Source organism: Lathamus discolor, chromosome 12, assembly GCF_037157495.1.
Source record: "Lathamus discolor isolate bLatDis1 chromosome 12, bLatDis1.hap1, whole genome shotgun sequence".
NCBI lineage: Eukaryota > Metazoa > Chordata > Aves > Psittaciformes > Psittacidae > Lathamus > Lathamus discolor.
Window position 1 is genome coordinate 12,204,277 of NC_088895.1, and position 20,291 is coordinate 12,224,567.

Genomic DNA, 20,291 nt, shown 5'->3' on the forward strand with positions numbered 1-20,291 from the left:
AATCCGTTCTTGCTGTTGCTCTGTGTTGCAGTGAATAGGTACCAGCTCATTGCATGTCCTTCATAACGGAAAAGAAATACAGATGTATCTCTTTGTTTTCTCCTCAAACTTGAGCACTCATCAGATTGTGTTCTGCATCTAGAAGCTGGGTAGCTTCATCAGCTTTATAGATGCATCCCAAACCTCTGCTGTGGATGAAAGAATGGAGTTCTTGATGCCACTAAACTAAAGAAAGGACATATTCTATGACTGTATGATATTTAATTTTGATGAGAGAAATATATGAGGTATGTGGTCTGGATTTTGCAACCTCCTGGGCCATTCTATTCTAATGATGCCTTTAAACAGGTCATCAGTTGCAGGTGGACACCACTGGCTTTAGGCATTTCCAGAAGCATTCACATAGAACAGGAAATTGGGGAACCACAGTTCTACTAAAGCCACCCTGTGATATCTTTGTAGATAATCTGGTAATTCCTTCTTTTAGAACAGACAGGAAGCTGTACCTCAAGATGAGTGCGCTCTAAAGAAACCATCTGTGCTTAGCAAAGAAGTCCAGTATGTGTAAGGACACCTGAAGGTAGCTATGAATAGAGCTGTGTCCTTGCCTCTTTCCTGAGAACCTGGCTCCTTATTGGCAGTGAAAAGCTCAGTTGGATCCTGCATATGATATCTCTGTAAGTGCCTGATGTATTGGGGTGATGCAGCTGATAGTTGTACAGTAGCGACTATGGAACTTTAAGGTGCCATACATGCTGAGTGCATCATATAGATACATCTAGAGCTAGCTTCAGAATTCTAGAGGGATTCTTCTTGCCTATTAATGAGCCTTCATTAGCGCTCTTAAGTTTAGAATGTGATCTCTGGGTTTTGCAGAGATCTTGCACCCTCCATTTCCTGGTGCTCTAGTTCAGGGAACAGAACAATTAGCTCATAATAAGCAGCTGGCATTGTCTCTTAATGCTGTGCACCATAGAAGAGAAGATCATAAAGCCAAAAATGGGAGTTCAGACTGTGTCAAGTCGTGATGTAAGCTCCCCAGTGTGAAGCAATTCACAGGTGAGGCAAGAAAGCCTCAGCGTATGGGGGTTGTAATGTATGGGGTTGGCCTGTCAGCAAGTGCTGGGCTTGGGCTGGGTAAGGATAAAGCGCCTGTGATTGCTTGAAATCCATGCATTTAAACCACAGGTGTCATTAGTAAGTTTGAATTCTTTCCTACTCTGCCATAGGAAAGATACAGAAGTGAGGGAAAGGAACTGAATTTTTTTCAAACCTCAAATCGATTTGGGTGAGGGCTGACAGACTGAGTTTACCAGAGCCTCAAAGCAGCCACGTGCTCATGATGTGGCATGGAATTGCCTAAATAACGCAGGCTCTGTAGCAAGCGATGTGCTCGTGCTCTATAATGTGCTGCTAACACCTGAAGTATTGGCAGTATTTCTAGTTCTGATGTCCAGATCTTGGGTGAAGCAGAGCCCATAGACACAACTGAGGACTGCTGGCCAGGATTAATGTTTTCTGTCTAATTGAGGTGGTTTTTCCTTTTCTATTACTGCTGATTATAGAGAGGTGTTTGATTAACTAGGACTTGTTTTATTCCTTTTGATAACGGTGTTCCTCATTATGCCTCTCTCTGTGTGGTGGTTTTCCCTCCTTGCTTTTCAGGAGCTCAGTGATGTGGAAATGAATCTATCCAGGGGAGAAGCAGGGAGCATTTCTTATCTCCTCACTTAGAGCTCAGCCGTATGAAACTCTCCAAGGCCGTGCCTGCCATCGTGACTTCAAGGTACACAACTATACCATAGCCAAATATAAAACCCCAGATCTAACACCCAGGCCGGGAGACTTTAATGATTGGTAGAAGTGAACTACTTGCATTGGCAGTTGACCCAAGAACTTGGGTTGAAGTGGCAGTACAAAAGGACTGATATAAGGAAGAAATTCTTTCCTGTTAGGGTGGTGAGGCACTGGAATGGGTTGCCCAGGGAGGTTGTGAATGCTCCATCCCTGGCGGTGTTCAAGGCCAGGTTGGACAGAGCCTGGGGTGGGATGGTTTAGTGTGAGGTGTCCCTGCCCATGGCAGGGGGGTTGGAACTGGATGATCCTTTCCACCCCTAACTATTCTGTGATTCTATGATTCCTGTGCTGGGGAGGTGGTGCATTGCCCTGTGCTTTGCTGTAAAGGCCACTCAGATGCCAGCTCCTTCCCTGAACTATTTGGCTACTAGAACATTCCCTGATTTTTTTGTTGTTCCTGCTTTTTTCCTAATGTTTAGTCTATAATATATAATGTCCATACTGCACGCCAAAGAATAACAAGTTGAAGCTGGTAACTTGGCTTCATCCTCTAGGAACAGATGATTTCCAGCATGATGACATCAGCAGAGCAAGAGCAGCATCTGTGGCCGCACATCTTGCTTACGCTGGTCTGAGTAGGCTGCATCCGTATGGTTCCACAGATAAATGTTTGTCTATCAGGAAGGCAGTAAAAAGCTGCCATCTGTGACCAAGGGGCTTTTTTTTTGCCTTGTAAAACCTGATGGGGTCCCTCAGTTTCTGTTTTTCCTACTGAGCTCCATAGTGAAGGCAAGATATGTTTGTATGGATTGAATTGTCCATCTGGTAGTCGCAGGGGGCCTGGAATGCAGGGACCTATTTAACACTGGCAAGGTTTGGCATTGCAGTGAGAGAACAGTATTAGCCTAAGTTCTAGCTGCCCTGAGTAAGCTACTGGATTCTGGCGTTGCTGCTGGCTGTTACATGAGGAGGAATGGGGTTTGAAGACAGACTTCACCTTTCCTCAGCTTTCCAGGACAGCTTTTAGTAGGCAGGAAAGGAGGAGGTGGCTCCTTCTGGTGTCTGCTCTGTAGAGGGTCATGTCACACTGGACCATGGCTGGTTCCATTAGGCTGGAGGTCAAGTGTTTGCTCCCCTCATGGAAATCTTGGCCTCTGAGATGTTTTAAGGACCAACCACCCAGTAACACTGGAAATAAGTATTTGCAAAAGGGATTTAACCCTTCCTGTGCTGTGCTTAGATTCCTGCTTTTGTTCCTGCTGCCTCTATTGCCTGGAAAGGGTGATTAGGAAACAGATTTCATCTCCTTTCATGCTATGATTTATCATCCATGCTATAAATTCCAAGGCTTTACACAGTTGAAGGAAGCACATCCATCATCTGGCTGTAAATAGGTGTAGAGACGTTTCCAACTTGCTACAGGGATTTCTTGTGTAAGGGACCATGCTGCCAGGTGCGCAGCCACGGCATGCAGGGAGGTGCTGCCTGTTGCAAGCAGGACTTGGCCCCTTCCTAACCCCAGTGTGGTCCCAGTGTGGTCCTAGTGTCAAGCCAGTGAGGATTGCCTTTGCACTGTTAGCACCAGGTAAAGGCAAACTGAGTAGCTTGGTGGGATGCTGCCAGCGGGGCTTTTGCCGAGATGGAAGTGTCTTGGTGAAGACTTCAAAGCCTGTTGTGCAGCTGGTGAGGGGAGCTCTTAATCCCATTAGGATTTAAGATCAGAGCATCAGCAGCTCTGTTTTGTGAAAGGCTGGATGCTGTTGGTCTTTCAATGTACGTCTGTCAGATGAAAGCCCTTCTGGGTGAGGTGGAGGCCTCCCTAAGGAGCATCTGGAACCTGGTTAGATGTAGGGAAGAGCTAAATGCTGAGCTGGTCTTACCAGGACAGCTCTGAGTTCCCCACCAGCCACCAGCAGCAGCAGTTGTTTAGGTCTCTGGTTTAGTTGTATGTCCTGTTGCAGATCTGATGCTGTGCAGTGCACACATCCATTCCTCCGGCCTGTTTTGGCACATCCCATACAGCTTTTTGCTGTTTTATTGCAAAATCTGGTTGACACAATGCTGGGATGTGGGTAGAAACGTCACTGGGGCTGCTTGGGGAGGTTCTGTAGCTCCGGGAGGTGGAGGACTTGTTAAAGCAGGTTCTGGGTGCTTTGGAAACTTGGCCTTGGTTTCTGACAGGCCACGTGCTGCGTGCCTTGTGCGACGGAGTGGAGATTGAATCGATGCTACAGCAGTTTCCTTCTGTTCTTGTTACTTTGATCTGCGAGAGGTCTGGATGCTGTGAATATGAGTAGTGGGGGGGTTTGGGAAGCAGTTCATCACGAATCCATGCTGTCTGGTTGAGGCTGAAATCTCCAGCACCTGATGGCAGGTTTGTGCTCATGGGTTGGTGGCTGTGCCTTGATTCTTGTGCCATCAGTTCCCTGAAGGTATAAAGCCTGCGGTGGGATGGCCCAAGAAGCCGGCAATGCCCATAAACTAGAGGCTTAGAGTTTTATAAAGCCACAGGATTTGGTACCCATAACTTGCAGGTAGAGGTGAACTGCGCCCACAGCAAAGCGGCAGCTGCAGAGAGGACTGGAACTGCTGTTAGCAGGGTGGTGAGATGACAGGTATTTGGCAGGAATCCCTGGAAAGCTGAATAGCTCCGCCATGAATCGTTGTTGGCATCGCAGCCTCGAGTCAGCCGGGCTGCAGCCAGCGAGGAAGGGAAAGGAGACACATTTGATGAGTTAGGAGTGATGGGAGCTCGTTTGCCCACTGCAGGTCAGTCCCAAGTCACGTTTAAGTCACGGTGAAAAGCAGTGATAGCAGAAACCTCATTCAAGTCATGACTTCTGCCAGGGGTGTCCATGCAGCCCAGCAGCAAGCACAGGATCACAGAGCTCTGTGTTTTGCAGTCACGGTACACTGGAGCTGCATGACTTGGTTGGGAAGGTGCGAGCTGGCTGCAGCTTGATTGCTGGGAGCAGCTGATGCTATCTTTCCCCAGCAGTAAAGCAGTGCTCCCTACCTGCCTCTGTAGGGAAGGTTGACTCTGCCACCTGCATACATAGCAGCCTTGGCTTTTCCTCTCTTACTTCCTAAGGAAAGCAAAGTTGGAGGTGACAAGGGTGATACCGGAGCGGTTCTTTAGTCATTGAGCTCAGGTGCCTGTGTAGTGTAAATGGGATGGTCCATCCTTTGGGTGGCCCAGTGGGGGCTGTTTGCTGGTGCTGTTGGTGTGTGCTGATGACAGGCTATAAATACAACATCGGGAAGAGCTGCAGTTGTAGATAAGAGCTGAGTGCTGAACCTGGTTCTGACAGCCTCAGCCCAGAGGTGAGGAGCACAGCTCAGCGCTACCATAGTAGGAAGCAGGCACAAGCACTAACACATCCTCCACCTTCCTTTAGGGCAGCTCAACAATGGAATTCAACCCTTGTATTTTTAAACGTCACACTGTTGTGTTTGAAGGGTCTCATACATGTCACCTCATTTAGATAACGCTGTTTGCTGCTGGTTAAGAGGCATTACATTGACGTTAAAGCACATTACTGCAGTTGGCTGAAGCTGTGTGTTTAGAGAGGCTCCCTTGCCTTTAACTCCAAACTAAACTCAGTTTGGAAACTTACGGACCCCTGTCCTGTGAGCAGCTGGCAGAAGAACCCCTGTTTTGGAAAGCAGCAGTGTAGAAGTACTCTGAGTAGGTTACTCATGCTGCGCACTGTAACAAACGCATTTGGTTCATCTTCCTTTTGCCTACGGAAGGGGGAAGAGACTGAACAACTGCTTTGTGCTGGGACAATTTAGAAGATAGAAAAGGACAAAAAAAAGTGAAGATGGAGTTGGGAAAGAATCGTTTATTTTGAGTTTCTCAGAGGGATTTTACAAACAATGGAGCAGTTTAAAAAAATTGAGTGATCAAAGTACTTGACAGTGTCCCTTAAACACACACACAAGCCCCCGGACAGAGGAAATCACACCAGCGAGGAGGTCAATACTGCCGGAAGAGCAGCTGGCATCTGCATAGTTCTAGGAGGAAAGATTGCAATGGTGTTGGTGCTATAGTGAGTGTCATCCTGGCCTTAATATAAGAGAGCGCTGAAGTATAAACAAATGTACCTGCAGAAAACAAAGTGCATAAAATAACACGCAAAGTACGTATGGTAGAAGAGATTTATTTACCTGATACAAATGAAACCGGGTGTGATGCTTCTTACTGTCAGCATGGAAAGAGACAACTGATCTTATTTACAGCTTCTAAAGGTCGCACATGCAGGTATGGTCACTGGTTAAAGTCGGTTGTTGCTGTTTTAGATAAATGCATCACGATAGTTTGTATTGCACCAACATCTGTCTTACTGCCTTAGATTTAAATAAGTTACATGACAGTGCAAAAGAGGTCCATTTGCACACATGATAAAAAGAAAAAGCCAAAGTTCTGAACTGGAGGCTTATGGTTTAACATTCATCTGTAAGTTATTTCCCAATGGATTTTATAAATAGGATAGCATTGTACATAAGCTGTTCTAGAGTAGTACGGTTGGGATGATACAATACAGAGAAAGATTTGGCTACGATCGAAGGCATGCATTATTTTGATATTGTACATTGTATAAACTGACATTTTACATACAGAAATATGGGAAAATTGGCTGACAGCTCCACAATTCCTTGTTCAAGGATAACCCAACTCTTCTCCATGCAGCACAGAACCCAAACTTCTCTGGAGACAGAGTTTCCCATTCGGTTTGCTAGATATTGCACGGTTGTACATCTGTAATAATGAAGTCCTAATGGTACCACACATTTCTTCCACAGAGAAACACAATGAGTTTTGTTTTAGGGAAAGCAAAGAATCTTTACACAATACATGCAGAAGGTTTGGTAGATGTGTTGCTAAAAACACATGCACGCAACAAAACAACCTTACATTTCTGCAAAATTGTTTAGGAAGCGATTACTCCAGTATTGCTGAAAAGGAAAGAAAGAAAAGGCATCAGTTAATGAAAGGATGAATGCCCAGTATCATCATACAAGCAAGACTAAGATCAACAGTGACAGAAGAAAGAATGTTAAGTTTGATAACTGGCTGCCCTGGCATTGGAGGGACACTCTCAGGTTACTTTGTTCTTAAAGCCCCCGACTCTGGATTATGGCTCAGCAGTGCTGAGTGCAGCAGAGCTCCCTTTAGCATCAGCAAAGCCAGTGCTTCCTGTGTAAGACCTCAGTGAAACAGAATTAAGACATGTTTAGACAGCTTTTGCCTTTCTCTGCCTGACCAATGGCAACAGACAAGCCTCACTTGTAAGTTTTACTTTGAGTTCTATACTACAAGGTTTGAGCTCAAGTTCTTAAGAACTTTAAAGGGTTGTTTCTATTCAAGGCATTATATCCAAGCTTGGCCCCAAAGTGACCTAACAATGTCCCTTTTCCAAGTAATGCAGCTTATTCTGGGAAGCAGTAGGAAAGCTTTGAAGAAGTCATTAAACTACACGGATTAATGTGTAGGCAAAGGGTAGAGTACAATGTAATAAAGCTACTACTGTACTTTACCCCCGAGTACAGCGTATGGTTAGCCTTGCGTCTTGGAGAGAAGAGTACTCTGCCTACAACTTGATGGTGGCTCTTCAAAACCCTGCTGCAACACTACGCAATTTAGGCTCTCCTGCTAAGATTTGGGAATGCATATTAATGTAATTAAGGATGTAATTAGCAGAGATTAGGGAAACAGTTAATGGTTAGAAGTGCAAAAAAAGTAAACAAGACAGGTGCAAGAGACAGACAGCTTTGGATCAGTTTTACCTCCCTTCATCTCAGCAAATTCGACCATCTTTAAGCTGTTTAACAGGTATATTCTGTGCATCAGCTGTGTTCTTGGAACAGAGACAGGACTGCTGTACTGCATTCTATCATCCCATTAAAAACTCATTTTCTTCTGACTGCCCTTCCCTAAAATAGCCTCTCTACAAACATAAGCCTGGTAGCATTCTGACAAACTCATACATATTTTCCTGCAGCCTCTTTCATCCTTATTTATTTGCAATAATGCTTTAGGGAACTAAGTATGAACTATTTTTATTGCTTGGAAAGCAGCAAAAAGGAGCCGCTCGCTGCGTAGCTCACAAACAGCACTTTGAATCACATTTGAAAGCAGAGAGGGCCTGGGGCACTATAAAGACAAAAACCCCTGTCTAAAATTGCCTGCCTGCAGCTGCCTGACCCTTACCTCTGCTCTGGACCAGGCTACAGAACACTGAGGTCAGGAGGAGCTGCTCTGGTACCAAACCCTGCTGGTTTCCCAGCATAAGCTGGTATCCTTCCTGGTGTTCCTAGCCTAAGGTAGCATCAATGCCATGATTGATGCTAGCCTTACACACTTCTCACACTAGAAAGTGGTGATATGTGAGGACACTAAGGAATCCCAAAGACAGTGGAGATGGAAAAGCTCAGTGAGATGAGAGCAGAGGGAAACAAAGTATAAAGCTGTTTTCTAAAAGATGGGCCAAGAGATAAGGCCTGGGTAACTTTTGAGTTATTTCTGCTTAAATAAGTGCTTCCATTGATATAGTCACAGGGTTAAGACATTCAGATAGGAGTTGCCTATTTCCATCCCCAGATGACCCTAGTACAGCGAGGAGGTTGGAAAGGAGATGCATAGGGAACAAGGAAACCAAGTGAGAGCTTCAACTCCAAGATGTTGGCGAGTCAGTCTGTCCTAAATGGAAAAGAACTCCCTTCCTGGCTTCTCCAGATGAAAGGACTGACAGCTAAGGAATGATCTACAGGATCTACACCATTAAGCATCAGCATTTTAGTGCACACATTTTCTTGCAGTGCATTACTAACCTTGCACTGGTTTTCTATAGTTTCTGTAACTGAGAAGCACTGCCTCATGCTATTCCCATGCCAGAAGCACATACAAGAACCTCCCTCAGCCTCCTCAGCTGAGAAGGGTTAAGACCAGACCCACAGCTCCAAGATGCCAGACAAGAAAGCTTCCAGCAGATGCTGATTTCACTGCCTAAGAGGAAGCTCATGGTAGGTCTTAACATTTGGCCAGTCCAGGCCACACAAGGCTGTTACTATGTAGTAGCAGCACTTGGAAAGCAGAAGCTTCAAAAGCACAGCAACAGCTACCACTGAACCCAAGGTAAGTAAGTGCTGATCTTGAGGAACCCTATTGCTCCATTTCTACAGGAATATTTGGACAGCAAGACTGGGAGAAATAAGAGACAAAACAGGGTAGATGACAAGTGCTTGGGCTCTTCAGGAGCACCTTATAAAACCTGACTGTTTCCATAACCTCAGGAGCCTGTAGGATGAATGCCACTCCATTCACCTAGCCATCATTGAGCTTTCAAAGGCAAACTCCAAGGAACACAAGATCCTAATGGAAGCACTCCCAAGACACGAGAAATGAGCGAGCTGTCAGATATCCACATGGAAATCCGTGACACAAGCAGCAAGATTGATCTTCAACACAGACAGAGCTCCAATAAAAGAAGTGGAAGACTGAATTCTACCATCAGCAGTCATTTTCCTCTTCAGTAGCTTAAGAGACAGAGGAAAAGGGGGTTTAGAGCAGGATTATTCAGCATAATACACAGGGATAGGATCATACAAGCAGAATCCTTCATGGTGACAGGAAGATAGATGGCTTTAAAAAGCTCTGGAGATTCACTCAGAACCAGTGTTCAAAGAGTTTGTGACCTGCCTGCCCCGGAAAATGTTCATCAATAACATTGGGAGCACACAGAACTAACTTGCTAGTATTAGTTTCCAACAAATCACATACTTGTGATTTAGAATTCCTTAAGATCAAAATAGGTACATGACCTACTATTTTCTGTTTAAAGAAACAGGGACAAGTCTTATACTGCTCATTTATTATCCATACAGCCAATGGCTGGTGCTGGCCATTGGTTTTGTGGTATGCAAAACCTTAGCGTGCCAAAAAGACACGTTCTTCCACACTAAAGAGGGCGTTCAACAGGATTTAAATGCTTACAGTTTGGCAACACACCTACTACATCATCAGGTCCAGCTCCTCTGAGTCACTTCAGCATCAACTTAAACAAGTCAAAGTCTATATAAACAGTGAGTATTCACAATGCAGTGGGATTTCAGATAGGGCCTGTGTATTCCGAGGTTAGTATCTGTATTTGAAAGTTGGAAACCTAGAGAATTATCTGTGCTCACTGGATTCCAGCTGGCACGTATAGAACATAGCTTTAAGCTATCATTTTCCTTGATGAGGAATCAGAAAGCTGTTTGAATGTGGTTATTCAAGCAGATGAGCCAGCACAAGATAACACAGCACCTGTGACTCTACAAAGACATAACGACCCCTGTCTGATTCTCAAAGACTCTCCTGTTGAGACTGTTCTTTTGTCTTTTCAGATGACCACTGTACAAAGTGTTCCCACTCATGGGAAATAAGCTGGTTTTGCAAAGAGGAGTACCTGCACTTTGAGGACAGCAGAGAGTAAAGAAGGGTACAGTCAGCTCAGAGCAGCATCCCCTGTTTCAGAGCAGGAAAAAGCTTTGGAGTAAACCAGCACCTGACCACAAGTACCAGAGTGTTTTGGACACTGAACATACATGTTAACAGCTGCCAGCGTCTTAAGTTACAGATTTGTCCAATATTATCTCAAACTTAAGACCAAAAGCTGTAAGATCTTGGGGCACTGAGGCTCCTGGGTGCTATAAACAAGCCCCTAAAATGCACTAAACCCAAAAGCAAAATACTTTGCCTTTGGAATCAGTAATTTTTGAGCTTCAGAGCACAACACAAGAGTCTAAAGTGGTGATAATAATGTAGCACAGCAGAGGTTGACAAAACACAGCATGGGAATGAAGGAAATTACTATTTATTCTTCAACACGTATACAGCATATGCTATTTTACAGCAAGTCACCACTGGCATGGTGAAATGGAAAAGAAATACTCACTTTAGTCGATGAAAGTTGGAAGGCATTGGAGAAAAACACCACAGTTAGGACTGTTAATGACTTACACGTTGTTGGTACAGGACTGAATTTGAGAACATGCTTTAACATTTACCGTCATAATGAAGGTGGTTAGTGCCACATTAAAATAAAAATAGTTCTATACAATATGTTCAATTTGGTCATGTGCTATTTACAGATTTTACAAAACACACACACGAGCTTTGTTACTTCAAGTCAGGCTAACAACAGGCCAGCAGAGTAACTCCATGTATACAACTGATCATTAGTGCCCTAAAGTGTAGGAACATCCAATTTCTAGCTATGCAGTGCAAGTTGTTTTTCCAGGTCTCATTAAAAGTTGTGATCTTAAAGGGGAGGGGGGAAAAGAAAAAAGAAAGGATCTGACACAGGTAAATAAAGTATTAAAACCCAACTCAACCCCTCTTTTGAATTAAAGCAGATTGTGGTTGTTAAAAAAGGCCTGGTTTAGATTTAGGTAGACAGAAGTAGCCCTCCCTATCCCTGCATAATGGGCAACACTGGCAAAATAAGGTCCGTTACAATAAAATACAATAGACAAATAAATAATCTTAGAAAAAAAACAACCCTATGTGTGTGGAGAGGATGGAAGAACCCCGCAGGCTGCATGTGGAATGGTGTTTTCTGCACGAGCAAGATTAGGCATACCTCATACAGAAAGTGGTGTAAACAAGGACAGTCAAGAACCAAGAGTGAGGGGAAGGGGGGGATTAACAGAGAAGAAATCCTGACCGAGGTAGCAGCACTCTCTACCCAGTGCAGAAAGTTCTGCTTCGGAAGCAAACCTGACTTTATGACAACTTAAGTTTGGATGATCATGCAGAAGACAAACAGTTACATGCTTGTTTAGTTTTAAGACGACACACATTCATTCCCTAAAATCTGCTGCCAATTTAGTTTGATAGTGTCCGCTGGCTCAAACAACATCACCTGTTTTGTTTTTTGTACACAATGAATAGACTATTGAACAGAACACTGTACATGCTTTCATCTACAAAAAAATATTTGCATAAAATAGTGTTAGTTCTCTGTACATGTCAATGGACACTTGAACTGTGTATAAAAGAGGAATATATTGCCCCCACTGAAGTCAGAAAAAAGCAAACAAACAAACAGAATCTAGATTATGAAACCTCCATCACCGGCAAATATGTTCATGTGAAAATTCAGCAGAAATAGACAGTTGCTCTAAACAATAAAAAAATTAAGTTAAACTTTTTTCTCTTTGAATGTAAAACTTGTCATCGTGTCAGTCAAGACCAAAACATATCACTAAAGTTAGTGTCTGTGCTGTAAAGCCAGATAACCAAGGGCATAGTAATGAACACAAACGGCCAGGAAACTCCTTCGGTGCATGCTGACAAAGAACACTCTTTGGTGGCAGGCCGCACACTATCTTTACCAGGTTCCAGGTAGTTACGGGCCACATATTTAAGTGTTTCATCCAGCAGAATGACAGGTAGGGAGATTTTCAATACCATCAGCCATTGTGTCACATTCAGAGGTGTGATCTGGAAGATAATCTGAAAGGAAAGCCAAGCATTACATCTGTTCTCCCTTCTCCACCCCTCGCCTTAAGCTGCAGACAAGTTCTTGCTCTGTCCCCAAGAATCAGGGATGGCCGTTAAGACATGTGCACTTACTGGCAGAGGTTCCACATAAAGGATAAGGAAGTGGAGTGACATGGACAAGCAAATGGCGCCCACCAGCCAGATGTTTTCCCATGGGGGCATCCGCATCAAGGACTGGTTTTCTGATAGACTGCAACATAAACATGGTACAGACATGTCCATAAGACACCAACAGGAAATATAATACATTGGAAAACTAGCTGGAAAGATAAGCAGCATTGCAAGTCACAGTTATCCCAGTCATGAAAGAAAGAGATATGGTTTATAGATACGTTGCAACTCTAAGCTCCCTTGGGAGGCTGCTTAGCAAAGCAGACCTAGTTCAGCCTCACATTTGTTTCTTAAAGCTTTTACGTTCCCCTCGCTCCTCATCTAGTCTATGTTTTTTCACTATGACACTGACATCATCTCCATGAGAGCAATAAGGGAAAGATGGGCACAGCAGCATATGACAGAACTCTCCCCAGTTTACTGTATGCCTGGGGACCTACTGCACCCACTTCTGAAGTTCGCTTCAAGACTGGCTATACAGAGGGCCAAGGACTTGCATCCTTTTAATGCCTGTCCTTTCCTTCTGCTCTTCAGATTCCATCTGCATTTAGGCTATACTGTATTAAAGGCTGCAATCCAGAACATCAGATGTAGAGCAACATCCCATTATGTAGGGCTACCTCAGTAACTTTAAGGTATTTAAAGTTTATTTGTTTTTAAATTAACTGACCTCTAAGCTATTTGAAGAAAAATACCCTTGACATTGTGCTATTTAGTGGTTTCCATTTATAATCTAATATTAATTGGCTAAACCCACACTCCCTTAGGGAAGGAAAAATTATTTTCCATATCTTCAGCATTCTTATTTTAGTTCTCCTTGATATCACTTTATACCAACATAGGAGGGATAATCTGATTGATTAAGCTTAGATTAGAAATAATGGAAAACATTTCTGTTGCTCATGCTTAGTAAAATACCAGAGTGAATTGGCAGACTTAAAAATATACCTTATGATAACAGATCTCAAGTGTTACCCCAGAGAGTCATTTTGTTTGCACTACAGGATTCAGAAAGGAAATGTGATTCATTCTTCATTAGCTCAGCTGTCCATAGGCTAGCAATGAAACTGCACAAAAAGCAGGATTTCGGATAGGCTGTGCAGAAGCTTTGCTCTGCCACTTGGACATACAAACCTGTTAAGAGCATTGCACATCTCTATGGTGACAAGTACGGAAAGAGCCATTGTCATTGGATAGGGAGACTCAAAAACCACACAGTCGACACCGAAGAAGTCTGGATTGTCCTCTTTGCACTGCAGAAAATGGCTCTAGAACAGAAGAATGGGAAGTCACCTTCACAGCTTATTGACTTGTCTCATAAATTTCTGTAACCTATTGTTTTGCTACAGTCATTGCAATAACCAATACGAAAAGAAGCATGTACCTCCCCTCTCCCCCCCTAAAGATATTAAACTGAGCAAATACCAGCTGGTAGAAGGAAACTCTTGGACCACCATCAGCAGCAATAAACCACCAAGCAGCAGCACCCACTGTGGCAGCACCAACATAACCTTCAAGAAAGCAAAGTGCTTTTATCAGTATTGTGAACTGTGTGAGAGACAAGATCTCCTTTGCCACACTTGAACTGCTACCTCAAGACCTCCAGTACTGTAAAAGAAATAGACTGTAATTCATCTATTGTAACTCATCTATCTCCTGTGGAAGAAATCTGTTCCACCAGTTGTAAATTACATAACCATTAAATACTCTCCTAATATCTGTTTATGGAAGCTGACAGCTAGAACAGTTAAGGCAAACAAGAACAGCACTTGGGAGTAATCAACCTGCAATTTTTCTTCCTTCCTCTCAGAACTCAACATGTTTGTACTTACACCAACTAAAACTAAGGTTTGCTTTAAGATCTATCAAATCAGTTAGGGAAATTAAGGTCACAACTTCTGGCATGAAGACAGGGTGCATTAAATATCCATATAGATACTTATTCTAGGTTTAAAGCACTACAGCTGTATTTAAGGTTTAAATCTACATCCACAAATTGATACTCCTTTATTTTGCCCCATTACAGCCAGGCCAGCAAACCTCTTGTGTTCTACTCAAGCACAAAAATGACAGTTGTCGTTTTCAGGTTTAGGAGTAGTTCTTCGTAGGACCTCAACATCTAATGCAGGTACGAGTTCACTAATGGCTACTCTCGGTTCTTCGCTCCCAATCCCACAACATGCTTGTCTTTCTAAGGCTGATTTCAGCATACAAGGAGATCGGACAAACTGCTTTCAAGTGGATCTCAAAAAAACCCCACAAAACCTGCCTAAATTTACTTAAGAAAAAGGCTATTACTACTTACATCCGATAGCTAGGTAACGGAAGAAGAGCCATCCACTGATCAGTGGCTCTTTAGGGTTGCGTGGTGGCTTATTCATGATATCAAGATCAGGAGGATTAAAGCCCAGAGCAGTAGCAGGGAGACCATCCGTCACAAGGTTTACCCATAACAGTTGGACAGGAATTAGAGCTTCAGGAAAGCCCAGGGCAGCAGTCAAGAAGATACTATAAAAAAACCCACCAGTTACAAGCTTATTCTTGTGCCAGTAAAGAAGTCCTTTTAATTCTTAAGCCTAAGCCTGTAGCATCACTTCTCTCAAACAGAGTTATCCATTTAATACCACAAGCTGAATATTCACATTCAGAAAACTAAAAACGTAACAGCATTTTAGCTCAAGTGACTTAAGCTTCATTTATCTAGATTACTGCCAGTCCCTGCAAACATTTAATAAGCATGTAACTTCCATGGCTTTGAGCCTGTGTGAATAAATAGGACAGAAACAGAGGCTGCAGCAAAAGCCGTATGAAGGACAGCTTTGAAGTTTACAAGAAACAAGGCAAGACAATCACTGTGTTACATCTCCACTCTGGGATGTTAAGAAAGTATGCTTTGATATAAACAACTGTTAGGAGATCAGTATTCACATTCTGTTACCAGAAATGCATTCTGTGGCATTGGGTCACTATTCCTTCCAAAGACACAGAAGACACATTCTTCTGTAACTTGAGGTTAAACAAACATCAGTGTTGTATCTGCAACTAAGTTAGCTGAAATACCAGATCTTTTACTTTTTAAGGTTTTTATTTTCCTATTCTAGAATATTACTCCAATCATAGAAATAATTCTGAAGCATTTGGCCACTAACTGAACGAGAGCATTATATGCAATCTCAATCTTTTGTGATATGCTAAAAGTCTCCAGTCAAGACTAGGCGGGAAGTACACAGACTTCCACACAATCACAATGATCAATGACCTGGAGAACCTGTTTCTCTGGTTTTAGTGAGAAATACTGGAAGTGAATAACTAACAAAGAGTCCATCATCACTACTGCAGGTCAAACAAAAACATTTCCAACCTACCAAACAACTTCTCCAACATTGGAGGAGATCAGGTAACGGATGAACTGCTTCATGTTGTTATAAATGGCACGTCCTTCTTCCACAGCAGCTACAATGGTCGAGAAATTGTCATCTGCTAAAACCATTTCAGAAGCAGTTTTAGCCACTGCAGTACCAGAGCCCATAGCAATTCCAATTTCTGCTTTCTTCAATGCAGGGGCATCATTGACGCCATCACCAGTCTAGAACAAGAATTTAAAGTTGAAAGAAGAAATAAGGTGGGCACTTACATACAGGACCAGAAAGGAATTTTGCACTGGCTATGGTTCTGAACCTTTAAAAATCACTTAAGTGCAGAACTATTCTGAGGCTTTGAGTTCAAGGAAACATAAAAACAAGTGTTTTCCAAAGTAAGAAATTGGTTTGAAAAGGCATAATTTGGGTGTAAACAGTGTGTGCCTTACAAACAAGAGTTCAGTTACTTACCATAGCTGTAATCTCATCAAAAGACTGAAGAAACTCAACAATTTTGGATTTGTGGGAAGGCTCTACACGAGCAAAGCAACGGGCATGGTGGCAAGCATCTCTCTGGGCAGCAAGTGAGAGCTCATCAAACTCACGACCAGTAAAGGCTTTTGTAGAAACATCTTCATCTTCCACAAAGATACCGATGCGACGGCAAATAGCCACTGCTGTGCCTTTGTTATCACCAGTAATCATGATAACTCGAATGCCAGCTTGTTTGCACAGCTTTATAGATGAAGCTACTTCAATTCTTGGGGGATCCAGCATACCCACGCAGCCAACAAAGGTCAAGTTGGTCTGAAACAGGAGAGCACCAGGTTTTAGGAGACTTCTCATCTGACGGTAGTAAAACAATCATTTTGCTTGCACTATCTCAGTGTAGTGATGTTTGTTTTCACTCCTCATCCACAATATTCTGTGGTTCCACCTCAAGCAATTAAGACAGAGGTCTATGTCATCCTGCCATTCGGTCAAAACCAGTGTATTATGAATTATATTCCTGCTCTTATGTCTTTCCCTCCTCCCGAAACGGTTACTTCACAGATGTTCCCTGTGTCACCATCCTGAGAGCACTTTAGTTCTGACACTGAATTCAGACAGCTGGAGAAGAACTGAGAAGTAACAGATCTAGACACATATTAGGAGATAAATAAGAATTCAATGCTTTTGAAATCACAATGCTACACGGTACCATCTGCACAATGAACATATGGCATAACACAGTTAATTCTCAGAGCACAGCCACAACCTGAAGTGGGATCCTACCCTTACAAACATATCTTGCTTCAGACACATTTCTTGTATTTTTGAAATGTGCTCTAGTTGTCAGCCCTGCAAACTCAACCTGCAAGCAGTCAAGTCTTTCTTTTTTGTAACCAGTGCCAGGAGCATAGAGCACAAGCCAAAAGCTCTCACATAACTGTTGTCATTCCCCCCCCCCCCGCCTCTAAATCCTAGATACAGATTTCATTGGAAAATTACAGAACAGCTAAGATGATTATCATGGACCACGCTTTAGCAGCTGACAGTATGGAGGCAGGGAAGTGAGCTTAACCCTCAAAGCACAAAATGACAAGTATGTTTCATCACAAAATACCCAAAGAGGTCTTGCAGTTGAGCAACGTCAAACTGAAAACCAGTAAAGCTGAAACCACAATGCAATTTGTGCAGTATTTTCAGAGTTTAAGGTGTTCTGATCCTGAGGACCTTATGTGTACGCACATAAAATAATCCAATTTGCAGCTAGATGTTTAAATGCATCAAGAACACAGTTTTTCAAAGACACATACAATCTGTTATCAAACTGAGCATTCCCTTGACATATATGGCTAACTATTGCGTCTGATATCAAAAATACTCAAAGAGAAAACTCTCAGATGTAACTTCCTCAAGAAGTAATCAGACATAAGGAGTCCCCATTCCTCAGTTTGAGAGAAAGAGAACTACCAAAAGGATATTTTACTAAACTTACCTCATAGTTAATGAAATTTGTGGAGTCCTCGAGATTCATTTCCTCTTTTTTGGGTGGACTGTCATGGGTAGCCAGAGCCAAGCAACGCAACGTGTCTCTACCAGTTCCCCATTCTCTAATAACAGACATTATTTTCTGCTTGATTCCTGAGGTTAATGGTATTTTAGCATTTCCAACACGGACGTGTGTGCATCTGTCAATTACACCTTCAGGGGCACCCTGCAGAGGCAAAAAAGAGTCATTTAGCTTAATAAGTCCCTTTCCATTACAACATCTGCTCAAATTAAACAGTCCTTGCTTCACCTTCAAGCCGCAGTTGTGCCATAATTTAGTATTGTGCTAGCTCTGCAGCCATTCCGTAACTACACTTTCGTATGTGAGGAACTGACCTTAACAAACATCTTGCTCATGGATGTGCGGCTTGGTTTGTTCGGTGTGCAATAGACAGACATGGACTTTCTGTCTCTTGAGAATTCCAGAGTGAATTCTTTCTTCATGAGTTGTTTTATCACCTTATAAACAGTGCATAAAAATGCAATTAGACAATACTACAACACTCACTCCCCAATGAATTCCAGATAAAACGAAGAGTACTGACCGAGTTGCAAGCATTTGCACGTTCAATCCTAGAAAGTCCTTTCAAGTCTGTGTCAAACACATTCATCTTTTCAACCAGACAGGTAAGCGCTGTTTCTGTGGCTTCACCAACTTTTTCATATACTCCCTTAGCCTTTAGTTAAGACAAAGCAAACAAAACCACAAGAGTTTACTTTAAACCTCACCTGGAACCTACCAGAGACAAATGCTCAAGTTTCACAATGGAAAAAAAAAAAAGCTTAACAAGTCTTACAATGGCTTATGAAACAACCAAAAAATACCCTATTTTTAAAAAGCAGCTTTGATGAGCATGATTTGTAGGAAGTTTCAAGCCTTCACTCTCAAGGCTTCTCAAGATGAGCAGAGAAGGATGTCAGTACTTTATCATCAAGCATTTAAGTCATTATGAGATATAGCGACCTTAAGAAGACAAGGCAAAGCAAGAAAGCAGCAGTACATTCTACACACCAGGAGACCTCTACATTTCAGATTACACGTGCTGCCTGGCTTTCCTTTTCTCAGTGTTCAAACAAGTCGTTCCCAGAATTAACACTTAAGAGGTCCTAAATACTCTCCCTCTTGACTAAAAAGGGATTTACCACTGAAAGGTATTACACAGACAGATGAGAACAAACATTTATCCTTATTCTCACACTCTGTTCTAGGATATGTACTTACTTCGTTGTAATCCAAAGAGGAATCATTACAGAGCGCACAGATCGTTGCAAGTTCCACAAGGCCATCATATTGGCTACATTTAATAACTTTGTCATCTTTATGCCTTTCCAAAGGAAGAAAAGGGGGATATTTAAGTTAGTTATTTAGTATTAGCATCTCACCTTTTCCTCCTCTTTAATCCCTTTACTGTATTCCCATTTAGTACAATGCTTATTAGTTATGGGCTTGGAACTACAGAACAAGAAAACTGTCAAGAGCAGGTTTAATAAAAAGGTGAGTTCTGAAGTTTAGATCAGAGTCATGAACAGAATTACATGATCATCAATGAAATCACTACCTGAATTACAAAACCTTATTTCCTCCAGTGATAGTCATACAGCAATGCAGAAGAGCTCAGGGAAGAGGCATATGAAAGCAGTAGTAGAGTACGTGCATGACTTGGCTGTTCCAAGTAGAAGAGGGATATTGTTGGGGGTACTTAGGAGTTCAGCTTCCTTAACCTTACTGCATATTCTGCAGATTTATTGCCATGCATTAAATGCATCCTCCGGGCAGGCATAAAAGATTTGGCTTCTAATTCCTTAAAAATTACCCTGTATTATATGTGAACCTCCTAAAGCAATGAAGACCTAAGTAATTTCATAACACAAATGCCACTACAAAAGAAATGCTCTTTTCTAGTAGTCATGTACACCTAATGATGAATAGCTGAAATCTTTCCTGAAGTAATGCACCATTTAGACGTCACAAAGAAGCAGCAGCTTCTCTGCTTTGACATTTGGAGATAGGTAGCAAATGAATTCATTTTCTGTAACATTAGCATACTTCTAGAGTAAGCATAAAAGACCCAAGACAGTGTTCAAAACTGTTACTCCCCCCCCCCCCCCCCGAATTAGCAAGACGTAACTCATATATGACATCTTTCACTAAAGCTCCCAGGGAATGGAAAAAAGGTCTGGTGGTAGAAAGATGCGGATCACTACTCCAAAAGAATTCCTAACACAGACTACAATGTGTCCAATTATGTAAGCTTTTGTTCAGTCTCTTGCAGTACTGCAAACAAATTCCAGTGTTGTATAACACAGCATGTGAACCAAATGCATCCTAGAAACACAAGTATGTTTTACAAGTGTCATTTTGCACATAATACTACAGCTGTAAGCAATGGCTTTAAAGTGTCAACTCTTTAAACTTCCCCGCAGCTCCTAGTTTGTCACAT

The 20,291-nt window shown here is 42.5% G+C and overlaps 1 protein-coding gene across 2 annotated transcripts in view; it reads right to left on the reverse strand.

Moving 5' to 3' along the window:
* Nucleotides 1-5,622: 5,622 nt before the first annotated feature.
* The window catches only part of ATP2A2 (ATPase sarcoplasmic/endoplasmic reticulum Ca2+ transporting 2), a 45,642-nt gene continuing 30,973 nt past the window's right edge, over nucleotides 5,623-20,291 (reverse strand). The window contains exons 10-21 of one of the 2 annotated variants that reach the window (XM_065693100.1): nucleotides 19,073-19,175; nucleotides 18,396-18,527; nucleotides 18,187-18,309; nucleotides 17,798-18,016; nucleotides 16,288-16,623; nucleotides 15,823-16,043; nucleotides 14,763-14,965; nucleotides 13,883-13,968; nucleotides 13,592-13,725; nucleotides 12,419-12,536; nucleotides 12,178-12,298; nucleotides 5,623-6,756 (exon numbers count right to left, since the gene is read on the reverse strand). In XM_065693100.1, coding sequence (XP_065549172.1) covers nucleotides 6,743-6,756; nucleotides 12,178-12,298; nucleotides 12,419-12,536; nucleotides 13,592-13,725; nucleotides 13,883-13,968; nucleotides 14,763-14,965; nucleotides 15,823-16,043; nucleotides 16,288-16,623; nucleotides 17,798-18,016; nucleotides 18,187-18,309; nucleotides 18,396-18,527; nucleotides 19,073-19,175 — 1,810 coding nt within the window. In that variant the 3' untranslated portion in view covers nucleotides 5,623-6,742. Of the gene's footprint in view, nucleotides 12,299-12,418; nucleotides 12,537-13,591; nucleotides 13,726-13,882; nucleotides 13,969-14,762; nucleotides 14,966-15,822; nucleotides 16,044-16,287; nucleotides 16,624-17,797; nucleotides 18,017-18,186; nucleotides 18,310-18,395; nucleotides 18,528-19,072; nucleotides 19,176-20,291 lie in introns of both variants that reach the window. The other variant, XM_065693099.1, reaches the window with a different exon arrangement.